Source organism: Oncorhynchus masou, chromosome 30 (assembly GCF_036934945.1).
Source record: "Oncorhynchus masou masou isolate Uvic2021 chromosome 30, UVic_Omas_1.1, whole genome shotgun sequence".
NCBI classification, from domain to species: Eukaryota; Metazoa; Chordata; class Actinopteri; order Salmoniformes; family Salmonidae; genus Oncorhynchus; species Oncorhynchus masou.
In genome coordinates, this window is record NC_088241.1 from 70,490,874 (window position 1) to 70,510,268 (window position 19,395).

Genomic DNA, 19,395 nt, shown 5'->3' on the forward strand with positions numbered 1-19,395 from the left:
ATCAGTGACGCGGATAAACTTTAACACAACAAGCTGTGGGGCATCTACAACTTTTCTCCATCTCATCTCCACTGCAGGCTGTGGGGCATCTCCCTCTCGTTTTCTCCATCTGAAGATCCACTGCAGGCTGTGGGGCATCTATTGTTTTTCATCTCATCTCCACTGCAGGCTGTGGGGCATCTCTCTCATCTCATCTCCACTGCAGGCTGTGGGGCATCTCTCTCTCTCATCTCATCTCCACTGCAGGCTGTGGGGCATCTCTCATCTCATCTCATCTCCACTGCAGGCTGTGGGGCATCTCTCTCATCTCATCTCCACTGCAGGCTGTGGGGCATCTCTCTCATCTCATCTCCACTGCAGGCTGTGGGGCATCTCTCTCATCTCATCTCATCTCCACTGCAGGCTGTGGGGCATCTCCCTCATCTCATCTCATCTCCACTGCAGGCTGTGGGGCATCTCATCTCATCTCATCTCCACTGCAGGCTGTGGGGCATCTCTCTCATCTCATCTCCGCTGCAGGCTGTGGGGCATCTCTCTCATCTCATCTCCACTGCAGGCTGTGGGGCATCTCTCATCTCATCTCATCTCCGCTGCAGGCTGTGGGGCATCTCTCTCATCTCATCTCCACTGCAGGTTGTGGGGCATCTCTCTCATCTCATCTCCACTGCAGGCTGTGGGGCATCTCTCTCCTCTCATCTCCGCTGCAGGCTGTGGGGCATCTCTCTCATCTCATCTCCACTGCAGGCTGTGGGGCATCTCTCTCATCTCATCTCCACTGCAGGTTGTGGGGCATCTCTCTCATCTCATCTCCACTGCAGGCTGTGGGCATCTCTCTCATCTCATCTCCACTGTAGTAGACCTCCTGGACAGCACTGATCCTGGCTACTGCAACCTCTTTTACTTTTTTTTAAATTTTGTTTTACAAAATCAAATCACATTTTGTTTGTCACGTGCGCCGAGTACAACTGGGGTAGACTTTACTGTGAAATGCTTATGAGCCCCAACGATGCAGAGTTAAAACATTACAATAGAAATCAAACTGTCTCTGCCTGGCCGGTTCCCCTCTCTCCACTGGGATTCTCTGCCTCTAACCCTATTACAGGGGCTGAGTCACTGGCTTACTGGGGCTCTTCCATGCCGTTCCTAGGAGGGGTGCGTCACTTGAGTGGGTTGAGTCTTTGACGTGATCTTCCTGTCCTGGTTGGCGCCCCCTCGGGTTCGTGCCAAGGGTGAGATCTTTGTAGGCTCGGCCTTGTCTCAGGATGGTAAGTTGGTGGTTGAAGATATCCCTCTTGTGGTGTGGGGGCTAAGCTCTGGTAAAGTGGGTGGGGTTATATCCTTCCTGTTTGGCCCTGTCCGGGGTATCGTCGGACGGGGCCACAGTGTCCCCCGACAACTCCTGTCTCAGCCTCCAGTATTTATGCTGCAGTAGTTTATGTGTCAGGGGGTAGGGTCAGTCTGTTATATCTGGAGTTATTCTCCTGTCTTATCTGGTGTCCTGTGTGAATTTAAGTGTGCTCTCTAACCCCCCCCTCTCCCCCCGTTGCTCCAGTTTCAACTGTTCTGCCTGCGGCTATGGAATCCTGACCTGTTCACTGGACATGCTACCTGTCCCAGACCTGCTGTTTTCAACTCTCTAGAGACAGCAGGAGCGGTAGAGACACTCTGAATGATCGGCTATGAAAAGCCAACTGACATTTATTCCTGAGGTGCTGACTTGCTGCACCCTCGACAACTACTGTGATTATTATTATTTGACCCTGCTGGTCATCTATGAACATTTAAACATCTTGGCCATGTTCTGTTATAATCTCCACCCGGCACAGCCAGAAGAGGACTGGCCACCCCTCATAGCCTGGTTCCTCTCTAGGTTTCTTCCTAGGTTCTTGCCTTTCTAAGGAGTGTTTCCTAGCCACCGTGCTTCTGCATTGCTTGCTGTTTGGGGTTTTAGGCTGGGTTACTGTAAAGCACTTTGTGACATCGGCTGATGTAAAAAATGCTTTAAAAATATATGTGATTGATTGATTGATTGATTGATTGATTGATTGATTGATTGATTGATTGATTGATTGAGGAGTTACAGACAGTTGTTTTGCATCTCTGGTTTTTGTATGCCTCTTTTGTTATTTTTATAGCATAACTTTATTCCATATTTTATAGGAAATGTTTTTTTTTACTAAGTGTACAACACATTAGGAACACAATGGACTTGAAAGCGATGGACTCGAAAGCGCTCCACAGGCATGCTGGCCCATGTTGTCTCCAATGCTTCCCACAGTCTCGTTGGCTGCATGTCCTATTGGCGGTGGACCATTGTCGATACACACAGGAAACTGTTGAACGTGAAGAAAACAGCAATGTTGCAGTTCTTGACTCAAACCTGTGCACCTGGCACCTACTACCTTTCCCCCGTTCCAAGGCACAAAGATATTTTGTCTTGACCTTTCACCCTCTGAATGGCACACATACACAATCCATGTCTCAAGGCTTAAAATCCTTCTTTAACCCCGACACTACATCTCATTTACACTGATTGAAGTGGATTTAACAAGTCACATCAATAAGGATCATAGCTTCTCCCTAGATTCACCTGGTCAGTCTGTGTCATGGAAAGAGCAGGCGTAAGTTACACTCAGTGATCTCAACAACAATTGTTTTTGTATAGTTATATTTCTAGTTGTTTGGGATCAAAAACACAACACATCTCACAGTTCATAAAAGATTGAGATTATGGAATTCAAAAGTTAAGAATCTTACATTTTCCAATTTATATAATTTAATATCATGTATATTTTTTTTAATTCAGGCTAAGATATAATTTTATCATCTCCATTTTGGCCTATCTATTATTTTGTGCTTTACCGAAATATTTGCACTTGAATAAAAATAAATATGTTATTCAAGGCTATTTTCTGTGCTTCATGCTTCAATTTGGGCTCCTGAGGGGCGCAGTGGTCTAAGACACTACATCTCAATGCTAGAGGTGTCACTACAGATACCCTGGTTCAGTGGTCTAAGACACTACATCTCAATGCTAGAGGTGTCACTACAGATACCCTGGTTCAGTGGTCTAAGACACTACATCTCAATGCTAGAGGTGTCACTACAGACCCTGGTTCAATGGTCTAAGGCACTACATCTCAATGCTAGAGGTGTCACTACAGATACCCTGGTTCAGTGGTCTAAGACACTACATCTCAATGCTAGAGGTGTCACTACAGATACCCTGGTTCAGTGGTCTAAGACACTACATCTCAATGCTAGAGGTGTCACTACAGATACCCTGGTTCAGTGGTCTAAGACACTACATCTCAATGCTAGAGGTGTCACTACAGATACCCTGGTTCAGTGGTCTAAGGCACTACATCTCAATGCTAGAGGTGTCACTACAGATACCCTGGTTCAGAGGTCTAAGGCACTACATCTCAATGCTAGAGGTGTCACTACAGATACCCTGGTTCAGTGGTCTAAGACACTACATCTCAATGCTAGAGGTGTCACTACAGATACCCTGGTTCAGTGGTCTAAGACACTACATCTCAATGCTAGAGGTGTCACTACAGACCCTGGTTCAGAGGTCTAAGACACTACATCTCAATGCTAGAGGTGTCACTACAGATACCCTGGTTCAGTGGTCTAAGACACTACATCTCAATGCTAGAGGTGTCACTACAGACCCTGGTTCAGTGGTCTAAGACACTACATCTCAATGCTAGAGGTGTCACTACAGATACCCTGGTTCAGTGGTCTAAGACTAAGTAACATCTCAATGCTAGAGGTGTCACTACAGATACCCTGGTTCAGTGGTCTAAGACACTACATCTCAATGCTAGAGGTGTCACTACAGACCCTGGTTCAGTGGTCAAGACACTAAAAACATCTCAATGCTAGAGGTGTCACTGTTTTACAGATACCCTGGTTCAGTGGTCTAAGACACTACATCTCAATGCTAGAGGTGTCACTACAGACCCTGGTTCAGTGGTCTAAGACACTACATCTCAATGCTAGAGGTGTCACTACAGATACCCTGGTTCAGTGGTCTAAGACACTACATCTCAATGCTAGAGGTGTCACTACAGACCCTGGTTCAGTGGTCTAAGGCACTACATCTCAATGCTAGAGGTGTCACTACAGATACCCTGGTTCAGTGGTCTAAGACACTACATCTCAATGCTAGAGGTGTCACTACAGATACCCTGGTTCAGTGGTCTAAGACACTACATCTCAATGCTAGAGGTGTCACTACAGATACCCTCCTCTCTACATTTTCCTTCCTCCTGGTTCAGTGGTCTAAGACACTACATCTCAATGCTAGAGGTGTCACTACAGATACCCTGGTTCAGTGGTCTAAGGCACTACATCTCAATGCTAGAGGTGTCACTACAGATACCCTGGTTCAGAGGTCTAAGGCACTACATCTCAATGCTAGAGGTGTCACTACAGACCCTGGTTCAGAGGTCTAAGACACTACATCTCAATGCTAGAGGTGTCACTACAGATACCCTGGTTCAGTGGTCTAAGACACTACATCTCAATGCTAGAGGTGTCACTCCAGACAGACCCTGGTTCAGTGGTCTAAGACACTACATCTCAATGCTAGAGGTGTCACTACAGATACCCTGGTTCAGTGGTCTAAGACACTACATCTCAATGCTAGAGGTGTCACTACAGATACCCTGGTTCAGTGGTCTAAGACACTACATCTCAATGCTAGAGGTGTCACTACAGACCCTGGTTCAGTGGTCTAAGACACTACATCTCAATGCTAGAGGTGTCACTACACCCTCTCCGATACCCTGGTTCAGTGGTCTAAGACACTACATCTCAATGCTAGAGGTGTCACTACAGACCCTGGTTCAGTGGTCTAAGACACTACATCTCAATGCTAGAGGTGTCACTACAGATACCCTGGTTCAGTGGTCTAAGACACTACATCTCAATGCTAGAGGTGTCACTACCAGATACCCTGGTTCAATTCCAGCTGTACCAGTGTCTGTCTGGGTTTGGTCTCGGTCATCATTGTAAATAAGAATTTGTTCTTCACTTATTTGCCCAGTTTAATAAAATATTTAGCATGTCATTGTTTTCCAGATATTTCACATTGGGTTTCCCAAAATCTCTTCTATATATATTTTTTACCATAGTAACAAAACATTCGCCTCTCAGAGATGATATGGCACTTCTTTGAATAGTGACATTATCCATAGTTTGTTTACTTTACGTACTTAGCTAGTTGTCATGGCACCCTAGTTGTACTGCAGCTGTTGGCAGAGAGCTCCTAAAAATATGTACATATGTGTTTTTAATTGTGTGTTTTTTAATCAGCTGTTTTATTTTTTGATAACATTTGAGTTTTATTGCGTATTTCAGGTGCTTTTGACCCACTGATTTGCAGATGGACAGGCAGGTCAACTCTTTTTGTCAACTCTTTTACTCTAACAGGGCATTCCGTTTCAGCCCGACATTTGTCTACAGGTGGCCTAATTATCGCCTGGTGCAGAGCTCATGACCGGATTTTCCCCATAAAGGTATGGTGCAGCTGTAGACCGAGGCTATTGTAAAGCTGTTCCACTGGATGTCAGCGAGGGGTAACCCTCTATATATTTATTAATCACTTATCACAACCCAACGTTCGCTTAAGAATTCTAGACATATGCTAAATAAATTCAAATAGAAAACATATTGACCAAAATAAAACCATTACAACGTGCCTACTCAAATTTGTATGACTCCCTGATCAAATAAAGGTTAAATCAAATTAATAAATAAAAGTGTAGCTTGTGTTAGCCACTCCGAGGCGCTAGGGGGAGCTGTGTTCAACAGATCGTCCCATCACCTGATGGACGCGCACATTTTGAATCAATAAGAAAAAAAGTGTTTATTTCCTGTTATAGTTAACAGTTTGATTAGCGATGGAGGCTGATCCAAATAACAGAACATTGACAATTACAAGCACTACAGATGAAAATGTATGCTTTTCCGATGTGACAACTGTTGTTAAAAAATGGATGATTGACTTCAGTTTTGTTAGTTTGTGTCAATTCTTCAAAGAGGGCAAATTTGAAGAATTCAACCGAACGATTTCGACGCTGGAAAGTAAGTTTTGCTGGTTGAGGTTAATTTAGTTTATATGGACTAATGTAGTTACTAGCTGTAACGGGTCTGTATCATTCTGTTTTAGCGATCATTGATGGTACCCCTCGTTTAAACACCGAACAGAGACAGAAAAGGCAGATATGTGGCTTCCTCGCACGGATAATGCACGGGAAACATTTAGGTAAGTTAACCCAGCTATATTTTAGTTTCGTTTTGTTGCCTTTCGTTTGTTTGCATTGCACGTATCAATCAGTACTGATCTTTAAGTTTAGATGTCTCGATAGCTTTATTAACTAGTATAATAATAATATGTCGTTGTTTGTTATAGACGTGTCCTTCGACAGAGACGAGCGGTTGTCGCCTCTGATGTCGGCTGTCGGTGTCTGGGCGTCTCAAGAAGAGACTGTGGCGGATGTCACTCTGTTCCAGCACATCACCAATCTACTCTATGTTCAGGTGATGATTTAATGTGTTGGTTTCTGTGCTCTACATTCCTACTGTGTATACGGTCTATCTACATGTAACAATTCATTATTATTATAAGTCACACACTAACCAGACCAGGAGACTCATCAAAAGTCTCGGAGCAGGAGGGGATTTTTTTTTTTGGAGGGGGGGGTCAGTTTTGTCTTTTGTAAATTCCAATGAAAAATGTTACATGCTACCTAGCATGAGGATGAAAAGGGCAGGTTTCCAGGACAACCGTAGTATTTAAATATTATCTGGAGCAGTGTGGATAAATGTAACATTTGGAGTACAGTGGCATGTCCCATCCCTGCATTGAGGTACGTTTTCCGTCCCATATCTTGTACCAGTCCACGGTGTCTTAACCTAACTATATAATTGCCTTCCGACCTCAATGCAGCTTAGTGTAAACCAGCGTAATGGTATCATCTGGCAACATGGACAAAACAAGACCTAATCCTTGATCGGCACTCTTATTCTGAGAGGAATACAGCACATACAAGCTGTGAAACCAGGCATGGATTTCTAGGTATTGTCTTGAATTCTGTTTATAGCACTGATGAGCTGTGCTTAATTCACTGGTCTTCTCTTCCAGAATGTTGCTGTGTTTTTTGACTCACTGGTCTTCTCTTGCTGTGTGTTCTGACTCACTGGTCTTCTCTTGCTGTGTGTTCTGACTCACTGGTCTTCTCTTCCAGAATGTTGCTGTGTTTTTTGACTCGCTGGTCTTCTCTTCCAGAGTGTTGCTGTGTGTTTTGACTCGCTGGTCTTCTCTTCCAGAGTGTTGCTGTGTGTTTTGACTCACTGGTCTTCTCTTCCAGAGTGTTGCTGTGTGTTTTGACTCACTGGTCTTCTCTTCCAGAGTGTTGCTGTGTGTTTTGACTCACTGGTCTTCTCTTCCAGAATGTTGCTGTGTTTTTTGACTCACTGGTCTTCTCTTCCAGAGTGTTGCTGTGTGTTTTGACTCGCTGGTCTTCTCTTCCAGAGTGTTGCTGTGTGTTTTGACTCGCTGGTCTTCTCTTCCAGAGTGTTGCTGTGTGTTTTGACTCGCTGGTCTTCTCTTCCAGAGTGTTGCTGTGTGTTTTGACTCGCTGGTCTTCTCTTCCAGAGTGTTGCTGTGTGTTTTGACTCGCTGGTCTTCTCTTCCAGAGTGTTGCTGTGTGTTTTGACTCGCTGGTCTTCTCTTGCAGAGTGTTGCTGTGTGTTTTGACTCGCTGGTCTTCTCTTGCAGAGTGTTGCTGTGTGTTTTGACTCGCTGGTCTTCTCTTGCAGAGTGTTGCTGTGTGTTTTGACTCGCTGGTCTTCTCTTCCAGAGTGTTGCTGTGTGTTTTGACTCGCTGGTCTTCTCTTGCAGAGTGTTGCTGTGTGTTTTGACTCTCTGGTCTTCTCTTGCAGAGTGTTGCTGTGTGTTTTGACTCACTGGTCTTCTCTTGCTGTGTGTTTTGACTCACTGGTCTTCTCTTCCAGAGTGTTGCTGTGCCTTTTGACTCACTGGTCTTCTCTTCCAGAGTGTTGCTGTGTGTTTTGACTCACTGGTCTTCTCTTCCAGAGTGTTGCTGTGTGTTTTGACTCACTGGTCTTCTCTTCCAGAGTGTTGCTGTGTGTCTTGACTCACTGGTCTTCTCTTCCAGAGTGTTGCTGTGTGTCTTGACTCACTGGTCTTCTCTTCCAGAGTGTTGCTGTGTGTCTTGACTCACTGGTCTTCTCTTCCAGAGTGTTGCTGTGTGTCTGGAGAAAGGGAACAGCGTCATGGCTTCATCAGCTCTCAAATGGCTCGAGGAGGAGTGTGAAATCCCACAGGTAAGCAATGCCTCCGCAGCACATATATGACTGGGGACTTTTAAAGTACCTGTCCAGTGTTTCCGGATTTCCATGAATTTATATATATATATATGTGTGTGTGTGTGTGTGTGTGTGTGTGTGTGTGTGTGTGTGTGTGTGTGTGTGTGTGTATATGTATATATATATGTGTGTATGTATGAGTGGTCCCGGGTCTGTGTGTGCTCTTGCCATCTCCATTGATGTCATTGTCAAGCCATTTGAAATGACAATGAGTGACGGGTAGTTGTCGTGATCGCACCAACAGAGTGTCACTCAGGCTATATTTCCCTCCCTTCGTTTCCAGAACTTGGGAATCAAGCTGTCGTTGATCGTCAGTAAGAGGGACACGTATCACCCCTTCCTGCTCACCTTCGGCTGGAACCGTCTGCTGGAGAACATACAGACCTTCCTGGATCGCTTCCTGGAGAATCACCCATCGGACTTCCTGCTCCAGGTAGGGATCTGAACCAGTGACTAGAGTTGGGCACTTATCTAGATTTTCATACTCTCACTCCTGGATTGTTGGGGGATTTACCGGTTTAGAAACACAAGCGCCAAAACAAAAGCCTGTTGGTCTTCGATTTATTAGAATGCTAACATCATGAGCACAAGTAATAGTGATTTTTTTTTTTACATGGAGGCTGCTAGCTAAATATGCTAACGACGCAAACCAAAAAAATTTGGTTGAATAATATCGAAGACAGTGGTACAACTATGAAAGCTGTCATCAAGGTAAAGGGTGGTTATTTTAAATTTTATTCTGGTTACTACATGATTCCATGTGTGTTATGTCATAGTTTTAATGTCTTCACTATTATTCTACAATGTCGAAAATAGTAAAAAAAAAAAAATAATAAAAAAAAAACTTGAATGAGTAGGTGTGTCTAAAATGTTTGACTGGTAGTTAACACTATCCATTTCTTAAAAATCCTTATTTAACCTGTCTTCTTCCCCAATCTTCACTGATTTTTGAAGTGGGTGTAACAGGTGACATCAATAAGGGATTGAGGGGTGGGGTGTGTGTACTGGTGCATCAACTACAGAAGCAGGGAATTAATTTTACCTTTATTTACTAGGCAAGTCAGTTAAGAAAAATTCTTATTTTCAATGACTGCCTATGAACAGTGGGTTAACTGCCTGTTCAGGGGTAGGATGACAGATTTGAACCTCGTCAGCTCGGGATTCGAACTTGCAACCTTCCGGTTACTAGTCCAATGCTCTAACCACTAGGCTACCCTGCCGCCTCTACACTCTAACCACTAGGCTACCCTGCCACCTCTACACTCTAACCACTAGGCTACCTGCCACCTCTACACTCTAACCACTAGGCTACCTAACCACCGCTACCCTCTACACTCTAACCACTAGGCTACCTGCCGCTACCTCTACACTCTAACCACTAGGCTACCTACCGCCTCTACACTCTAACCACTAGGCTACCTGCCACCTAACCACTACACCACCACTCTACACTCTAACCACTAGGCTACCTGCCACCTCTACACTCTAACCACTAGGCTACCTGCCACCCCTACACTCTAACCACTAGGCTACCCTGCCGCCTCTACACTCTAACCACTAGGCTACCTACCACCTCTACACTCTAACCACTAGGCTACCTGCCGCTAACCTAAACTCTAACCACTAGGCTACCTGACACCTCTACACTCTAACCACTAGGCTACCTGCCACCTAACCACTAGGCTAAACTCTAACCACTAGGCTACCTGACACCTCTACACTCTAACCACTAGGCTACCTGCCACCACCTCTACACTCTAACCACTATACTACCTGCCTCCTCTAAACTCTAACCACTAGGCTACCTACCACCTCTACACTCTAACCACTAGGCTACCTGCCTCCTCTAACCACACTCTAACCACTAGGCTAACCTGCACCTCTACACTCTAACCACTAGGCAACCTGCCACCTCTACACTCTAACCACTAGACTACCTGCCACCTCTCCTGTCCTAACCTGCCACCCTCCTGTAACCACTAGGCTACCCTGCGTTCTTCTGGCTCGTACAAGGTGTACATACTTACTTAGCGGTATCGAGTGCCTTTTGGGAAGTAACTCCTCTAATAGTGTTTTTATTCTGCTTGACCCCCTGTTTTTCAGGCAGCCACTAAGGTGGTCAAGGCAGGCCAGGAGACAGGGGACTATTCTGAGACTCGGGAGGCGTCATATACTACCAGCCAATCTTCTGAACACTCCAAAGTGTAAGGACTGGTTCAATATGTCTTTTATCTACTAGAATCTCACTATTTATAGATCTATTGAAACATTGTTTTTAATTAACCCTGCATACATAATCAAAATGATTTGATTAGACTTCTTATTATTTGATTTTACTGAATTGAATGTAGTATTTATTTATTTTTTTGTATTGTCTTCATCGTAATTGTAGTAATAATAAGTGGAATTCAGTCTTGTCGACTACGAGCGTGAATTCAAATGAAGATGCTCAACCGACGCGTTATGGGGGAACATCCTCCAACTGTCATATGTTCAGTTCAGAAATGATCTTTGAGGTGAAAGTAAAGTATGCTGTTTATTTCCTACCAGGAATCAGGAGACCAGTGTTCTTATGAGGTGAGTGTTTGTCGTTACTTTGAATGAATGAGGGGGGCGCAATGGTTAAGGGCGCTGTACTACAGCGCCAGCTGTGCCACCAGAGACTCTGGGTTCGCGCCCAGGCTCTGTCGTAACCGGCCGCGAACGGGAGGTCCGTGGGGCGACGCACAATTGGCCCAGCGTCGTCCGGGTTAGGGAGGGTTTGACCGGTGGGAAATGCTCACCAGCGACTCCTGTGACGGGCCGGGCGCAGTGTGCACTAACCAAGGTCGCCAGGTGCATGGTGTTTCCTCCGACACATTGGTGCGGCTGGCTTCCTGGTTGGATGGCGCTGTGTTAAGAAGCAGTGTGGCTTGGTTGGGTTGTGTATTTGAGGACGCATGACTTTTTTTTTGTAGTAGCTACGAAACAATTGGATACCATGAAATTGGGGAGAAAAAGGGGTAAAATTAAACAAATTTAAAAAAGAAATAAAGAATGAATGACGGACCATTGTAAAATAAAGACATGTTTCAGCTCATGGAGAAGGGAAGGTTCTGAAACATGAAACTGCTGTGAATGTATACAGTATATTCTGTATGTCTTCAGACCCCAAACAATTACGTTACAGCCTTATTCTAAAATTGATTGCAGTTAATTGTTTTCCCTCGTCAATCTATACACACATTAATGACAAAGATAAAAATGTTGTTGTTTTTTTTATTAGGTTTTAAAAACTTAGGTAAATGCGTGTTAAGACCCGTTGGCACCACCAGCTCTTCCTAGAGCGGCCGGCCGCCCTGATCAACCGAGGAAGAAGAGCCTTGGTCAGGGAGACGACCAAGATCCCGATGGTCATTCTGACAGAGTTCTAGAGTTCTTCTGAGTGGGAGAACCTTCCAGAAGGACAACTGTCTCTGCAGCACTTCACCAAATCAGGCCTTTATGGTAGAGTGGCAAGACGGACTCCTCGGTAAAAGGCACATCACAGCATGCTTGGAGGCATCTAAAGATTCTCTGGTATGATGAAACCAAGATTGAACTCTTTGGTCTGAATGCCAAGCATCATGTCTGGAGGAAACCTGGCACCATCCCTACGGTGAAGCATGGTGGTGGCAGCATCATGCTGTGGGGATGTTTTTCAGCAGCAGGGACTGGGAGACTAGTTCGGATCGAGGGGAAGATGAACGGAGCACAGTACAGAGCGATCCTTGATGAAAACCTGCTCCAGAGCGCTCAGGACCTCAGACTGGGGCAAAGGTTCACCTTCCAACAGGACAGCGACCCTAAGCGCACAGCCAAGACAAGACAGGAGTGGCTTCGGGACAAGTCTCTGAATGTCCTCGAGTGGCCCAGCCAGAGCCCGGACTTGAACCCGATCGAACATCTCTGAAGAGACCTGAAAATAGCTGTGCAGTGACGCTCCCCATTCAACCTGACAGAACTTGAGAGGGTCTGCAGAGAAGAATGGGAGAAACTCCCCAAATACAGGTGTTCCAAGCTTGTAGCTGAGTAAAGGGTCTGAATGCCTTTTAAAAAATATATTTAAGACATTAAACCTGTTTTTTTTTGCTTTGTCATGTTTTGAGATGTTTTCTATTTGATGTCATTATGGGCTGGGCTATTGTGATGTCATTATGGGTGTGTAGATTGATGAGGGGGGGGGAAACAAATTTAATACATTTTAGAATAAGGCTGTTAGGTAACAAAATGTGAAAAAGGTCAAGTGGTAGAAATGTAAGTTCCTGTCTTGGGGCCCGGCCCATGGGGCGTTGGTCTAAAGTTTGTGCTCACTCATCCTCAAGTCAAACCACGTTAGTTTTGACCAGAGGATTATGGGGGATTATGACCTTGCTATAGTCGGTCAATGTCTTCTTCCCAGGAGGGGGCGTCGTTTATAACTGTTCTTTCTGAGAAGACTACTACACACGCACAATGATTTATTAAGTTGACGCACACCATACATACTCGTGCTTCCTGTTTGTAAATCAGACCTGTCAGAGAACGGCGCCCGTGACCGAGCATCATAACTCTGTCTGAAAACACCCATCAGTCACCTTGTTTTTTATGGTGACAATAACGTTCCTATTTGCTGTATACTTTGGAGGTATTGGCAGTAGGCCAAGATACTAATCTAACGGAAATAATTTCAAACTCAAATGTCTCCTTGGAGGTGTTGCCAGAACGTTTCCTTTTACAGTGACATTATTTGTTGTTGTTTTCTGAAAGACACAAACAAATGCAAATTTGTTGTGGATCGTTTTTTTTTTTTTTTCAGTAATGTTTGGCGTTTTTGACTTTGTCCCGACTCCTAAATATGCGGCCCTGCCCACAAAATTCAGAAATATTGTCTACTTGAACACAATGTTAAATTCTACTGTATGTTTATAAACCACGCACCCTGTCCTCTGTATGGAACAAACACTTCAAATGTATATTAGCCTATCTAATCGGCCCAATTTAACGAGATGCTTATGCTAATTTGTTGTATGGCTACTTGGTGAATATGAACTCCTCATGGCCAGAAAAGATGACATGTTTATGATACATGTATTATGTTTCTAAATGAAATGTGTGGTCTATACAGTTATTCAGACCTCGACAAACACACGTCAATGGAAAAGGTGACCCGCCTGTCTGTTCTACCATTGAAACTGGGCTTTGGATCTATAGAGCAAAATGAGGCTGCTTGAAATAGCTTCTCTATTTACTACTGTGAGGTGGGTCTGTTTTTTTAAGAGAGATGGGACGAATGGTAAGCTTATCCATCGTTCTTGGTCTGTAGGCTATTTTCACCAGTGGGAAACCATCCAGTCAGCAAATTAATTAATTCTGCAGTGGTCATGGAAACTATAAATAAATCATAGATAATCATAAATCATAGAAAATCAATGCTTTTTTTTCCCTAATTATTTTACAATGCAAAGATACATCTATTTTTCACTCTTCTCACTAACAGCAAATTAAATTGTATCTTGTTATATTTGGCTATAATTTGGCTATTTTAGTTATTTTAAAGGCTACTGTTGCCTCTTAAATGCCAGGAAGTGTGTACGCACAAGAAACTGTACGCATGGTCTGAAGGGGCCTGGTCAAAAGGAGCTGGCTGTGGGGGCCTTGGTCAAAAGGAGATGGCTGTGGGGGCCTGGTCAAAAGGAGATGGCTGTGGGGGCCTGGTCTAAAGGAGCTGGCTGTGGGGGCCTGGTCTAAAGGAGCTGGCTGTGTGGGGGCTGGCTGGGGCCTTGTCAAAAGGAGCTGGCTGTGGGGGGGGCTGGTGGCTGGTGGGGGCCTTGTTCAAAAGGAGCTGGCTGTGGGGGCCTGGTCAAAAGGAGCTGGCTGTGGGGGGCAAAAGGAGCTGGCTGTGGGGGCCTGGTCAAAAGGAGCTGGCTGTGGGGGCCTGGTCAAAAGGAGCTGGCTGTGGGGGCCTGGTCAAAAGGAGCTGGCTGTGGGGGCCTGGTCAAAAGGAGCTGGCTGTGGGGCCTGGTCAAAAGGAGCTGGCTGTGGGGGCCTTGGTCAAAAGGAGCTGGCTGTGGGGGCCTGGTCAAAAGGAGCTGGCTGTGGGGGGGGCCTTGGTCAAAAGGAGCTGGCTGTGGGGGCCTTGGTCAAAAGCAGCTGGCTGTGGGGGCCTTGGTCAAAAGGGAGCTGGCTGTGGGGGCCTGGTCAAAAGGAGCTGGCTGTGGGGGCCTTGTGGTCAAAAGGAGCTGGCTGTGGGGGGGCCTGGTCAAAAGGAGCTGGCTGGGGCCTGTGGCTGTGGGGCCTGGGGGCTGGCTGTGGGGCCTGGTCAAAAGGAGCTGGCTGTGGGGGCCTGGTCAAAAGGAGCTGGCTGTGGGGCCTGGGGGCCTGGGGCCTGGTCAAAAGGAGCTGGCTGGGGCCTGGGGGCTGGCTTGGTCAAAAGGAGCTGGCTGTGGGGGCCTGGTCAAAAGGAGCTGGGTGGGGCCAAAAGGAGCTGGCTGGCTCAAAAGGAGCTGGCTGGGGGCCTGGTCAAAAGGAGCTGGCTGTGGGGGCCTGGTCAAAAGCTGGCTGTGGGGGCCTGGTCAAAAGGAGCTGGCTGTGGGGGCCTTGGTCAAAAGGAGCTGGCTGTGGGGGCCTGGTCAAAAAAGGAGCTGGCTGTGGGGCCTGGAGCTGGCTGTGGGGGCCTGGTCAAAAGGAGCTGGCTGTGGGGGGGCCTTGGTCAAAAGGAGCTGGCTGTGGGGGCCTTGGTCAAAAGGAGCTGGCTGTGGCTGGCTGTGGGGCCTTGGTCAAAAGGAGCTGGCTGTGGGGGCCTTGGTCAAAAGGAGCTGGCTGTGGGGGCCTGGTCAAAAGCTGGCTGTGGGGGCCTGGAGCTGGCTGGGGGTGGGGGCCTGTTGGTCAAAAGGAGCTGGCTGGTGGGGGCCTGGTCAAAAGGAGCTGGCTGTGGGGGGCCTGGTCAAAAGGAGCTGGCTGTGGGGGCCTGGGGGCCTGGGGGGTCAAAAGGAGCTGGCTGTGGGGGCCTGGTCAAAAGGAGCTGGCTGTGGGGGCCTGGTCAAAAGGAGCTGGCTGTGTGGGGGCCTGGTCAAAAGGAGCTGGCTGTGGGGGCCTGGTCAAAAGGAGCTGGCTGTGGGGGGGCTGGCTGTGGGGGCCTGGGGGGCCTGGTCAAAAGGAGCTGGCTGTGGGGGGGCCTGGGGCTGGCTGGGGGCCTGGTCAAAAGGAGCTGGCTGTGGGGGTGGGGGCCTGTGGGGCCCTGGTCAAAAGGAGCTGGCTGTGGGGGCCTGGTCAAAAGGAGCTGGCTGTGGGGGCCTTGGTCAAAAGGAGCTGGCTGTGGGGGCTGGCTGTGGCTGGGGGCCTGGTCAAAAGGAGCTGGCTGTGGGGGTGGGGGCTGGCTGTGGGGGCCTGGTCTAAAGGAGCTGGCTGTGGGGGCCTGGTCAAGGAGCTGGCTGTGGGGGCCTGGTCAAAAAGGAGCTGGCTGTGCCTGGGGGCCTGGGGCCTGGTCTAAAGGAGCTGGCTGTGGGGCCTGGTCTAAAGGAGCTGGCTGTGGTCAAAAGGAGCTGGCTGTGGGGGCCTGGTCAAAAAGGAGCTGGCTGTGGGGGCCTGGTCAAAAAGGAGCTCAAAAAGGGCTGCTAGGAAACATCATTTAGGAAACATCATTTAGAAACATCATTTAGGAAGCATCATTTAGGAAACATCATTTAGGAAACATCATTTAGGAAGCATCATTTAGGAAGCATCATTGTCTAATGATATATTGCATTTCTCCTCAGACCCAAGAAGAAGAAGCTGCTGTCAACAAGGAATATTCATCCGTGGAAACCAGAGTCTGGCAAGAAGCCTGCACTCACTGTTATGAGAAAAGGGGGTATGGTCTTCCACTCTCTGTCTCTCTGCCAGGACGTACAGTGTATTTAAGATCTTGGGTGGTTTTTAATGCTCTTTGTTCTGTCACAGTAATTCTCCTATTGCTCTTGAGAAAGAACATGGTTATAATGCCAAGTAGAATAACTAGCTACAATGTTGTCCATGTAAAGTTCTCTGTCTCTCTCTCTCTCTCTGTTTGTCCCTGTAAAGTAGAGTTTAAATGCTCATGTTCTATAATAGTTACTATCTATCCAGATGTAATATGTATTAAATTACTTCATTCTTGCTATGTAATAACTGGGGGACAAAATGCCATGTATGTAAAATGTATAAAAGACGAAAACACGTTTATTTTTGTCCTCTGAAAGGTGGATGGACCCAAAAATAAACCCATAAAAAGAGAAGTTGACTCTCTCTCTTTGTCTCTCCTCTCTGTCTGTCTCTCTGTCTCTCTCTCTGTGTCTCTCTCTTGCTGTTTGTCCATGCAGTGTCGACGAGGTTGACCTACCGAAGAGCCTCGTCTGAGACGACCCTGAACACCACGACTCTTAGCAACCCAACTCTGAACACCAATACAACCAGGAAGACTCATGGCGTAGGTCAACTAGAGCACTGTTTCCCTGATGGGGGCACACTTTAGCCATTTCTCCAATTTAAATGTTCCAAAAATATATGTATACAAGTTTTATTTATATTTAGTTCTGATGGCGTACAACAGTTGAATTAAGCTCATGAGGCATTTAGAAGTTATATTCTTCAAGTATCAAAGGCTATTGTTCATTTAAAAAAAAGTCCAAAATGGCTGTACCAACCCCCAGATTGCCCATATTTTTCTCCCCTGTGTAGAGGTGGCCGTGGGATCTGGACTTGGCGCTGAAGGCGGGAGTGAAGCATCATGGGGAGGGGAAATGGTCGCGTATCCTCCAGGAACACGACTTCCAGGGTCGCACGGGGGTTCAACTCAAAGACCGTTGGCGGGTCCTCAAGAAGGCGCATAAAGTCAACTCCTCCTAAAGGCCCGTGTCTCAAATGGTATCTTATTCACTAAGAAGTGCACTACTTTTGACCAGAGCCCTATGATACCTCCTGAATAGGGGGAAAAAAAGGGTGCAGATTGGGACGTGACCTTCGGGACTAAGTTTAAGTCCGTTTGTGGATTCTGGGGTTTATATACGATACTCTACTGTTAGTGATCTTGCCTAGTTTTAATAAATAGTGTTATAGTTCAGGCTCCTTGGTTTTCTCTTCTTTAAGCTCTGTTTTAAACTTGTATTAGTACCACTCACTGTACAGTTTTATATAAGGGATTGTAAATAGGTTATGCGTTTGTGTCCTTGTATTTCCAGAGGTGTGTGTGAGAGAGAGAGAGTAAGTTTAACGAAGGCTGTGATTCAATCCGATGGAGACAATGTCCCATTTGAGTGGAAATATGCCTGGGTTTACCATGACTCTCCATAAACAAACACGAGAACATTTAAAAAAGCTGCATTGCGTTCAACCTGAAACTGGATTGAATCCCGGCCTTTCTGAACACAAGGCCTCAATGCCATTAACCAGTAACTAACAGTAGCTGGCATGATATTACTACCAGTAACCAGCAGAGGGAGCTATATATCTTTCTGTGGACAATAGCAGCTTAACTTGTATTTCAACTTGTTTTTTATTTTATTTTACAAAACCATTTATCCTTCTAGTTATCAATGGCTCAAGAAACAACGATTAGAACCATCTGAACAAATTGTTCAATAGAAATGGAAAAATTAGTCAAACATTAATAAAAATTGTCTTTCATTGTGTTTTATTTTATATATTTCACAGTGTATTTATTTCTGCAATAGGGACAATACAAAAGCACAATTGTGTTATTGTAAAGTAGTCATCTCTCATTTTGGAAAGTCATATCTTGTCTGTACAATAGGAAGGAGATGCTCAAATGTGTTCTTAAAATCTGTTAAATAAAGATCACTTTGATTTGGTGTTTTTTTTTTTGCTGTTTTAAGTACGAATATAGCTTGTTGAAGCTTGTGTCTGAAAAGTCCTATTCCCTACAGTGCACAACTTTTGATCAGAGCTCAAAGGTGCCCTAGTCTCACCTGGCAAGCCTTCCTAAAAAAACCTGTCTGGTTCACTAGAGCCACTGTGAGAAGGTTTCTGAGGCTTTCTGGGCTGCAACTAAACCAACTATGGGGTGATACAGGCAGGGTTGGCTTACGTTGTTGACACCGAGTAAACTATATTTCATCACCAAATGTTTATTGAAAACATAAATACTGAGCACTTGTATCTCAAATATATCGTTACGTTTGTTAGTTAGCTAGCTAATTAGTGTCATGTTAGCGTTGACATGAAATGAGTCAAGACCAGACATGGTATCCAGATTATATTTTACATGATGTAAAGTTCTGGGACTTGCTGTAGCTCGTAAATGTGTTTTGTGGTAATAGAGGTTTAAAAACGTTTCACTTTGTTATTTCAAAAAAGCCGTTACGTATAGTAAAAGTTAAATACTCTGTCTGATTACTTTAATATAGTATTATATCAACCTTTTTACTTTGGGTTGTGGGGCAGTTAGATCACACATTTCATCAGACATAACTACACTCTGACAACTACCGTTCAATACATTTTGACTACGACACTTCGATACACTGACTACTACACTTCAATACACTGACTACTACACTTCAATACACTCTGACAACTACCCTTAAATACACTCTGACTACTACACTTCAATACACTCTGACAACTACCCTTCAATACACTCTGACTACTACACTTCCATACACTGACTACAACACTTCAATACACTCTGACAACTACCCTTCAATACACTGACTACTACACTTCAATACACTGACTACTACACTTCAATACACTGAATACTACACTTCAATACACTGACTACTACACTTCAATACACTCTGACAACTACCCTTAAATACACTCTGACTACTACACTTCAATACACTCTGACAACTACCCTTCAATACGCTCTGACTACTACACTTCAATACACTCTGACAACTACCCTTCAATACACTGACTACTACACTTCAATACACTCTGACTACTACACTTCAATACACTCTGAATACTACACTTCAATACACTGACTACTACACTTCAATACACTGACTACTA

General features: G+C 45.4%; 1 protein-coding gene across 1 annotated transcript; it reads left to right on the plus strand.

The window, feature by feature from the left end:
- The first annotated feature begins 5,889 nt into the window (after positions 1 to 5,889).
- Positions 5,890 to 18,227, plus strand: terf1 (telomeric repeat binding factor (NIMA-interacting) 1). Its single transcript, XM_064949692.1, has 10 exons — positions 5,890 to 6,096; positions 6,182 to 6,277; positions 6,425 to 6,552; positions 8,275 to 8,361; positions 8,687 to 8,836; positions 10,507 to 10,607; positions 10,954 to 10,980; positions 16,158 to 16,252; positions 16,740 to 16,846; positions 17,098 to 18,227. The coding sequence occupies exons 1-10, from the start codon at positions 5,913 to 5,915 to the stop codon at positions 17,263 to 17,265; spliced, it is 1,143 nt and encodes a 380-aa protein (XP_064805764.1). The 5' UTR covers positions 5,890 to 5,912; the 3' UTR covers positions 17,266 to 18,227.
- Positions 18,228 to 19,395: the final 1,168 nt, after the last annotated feature.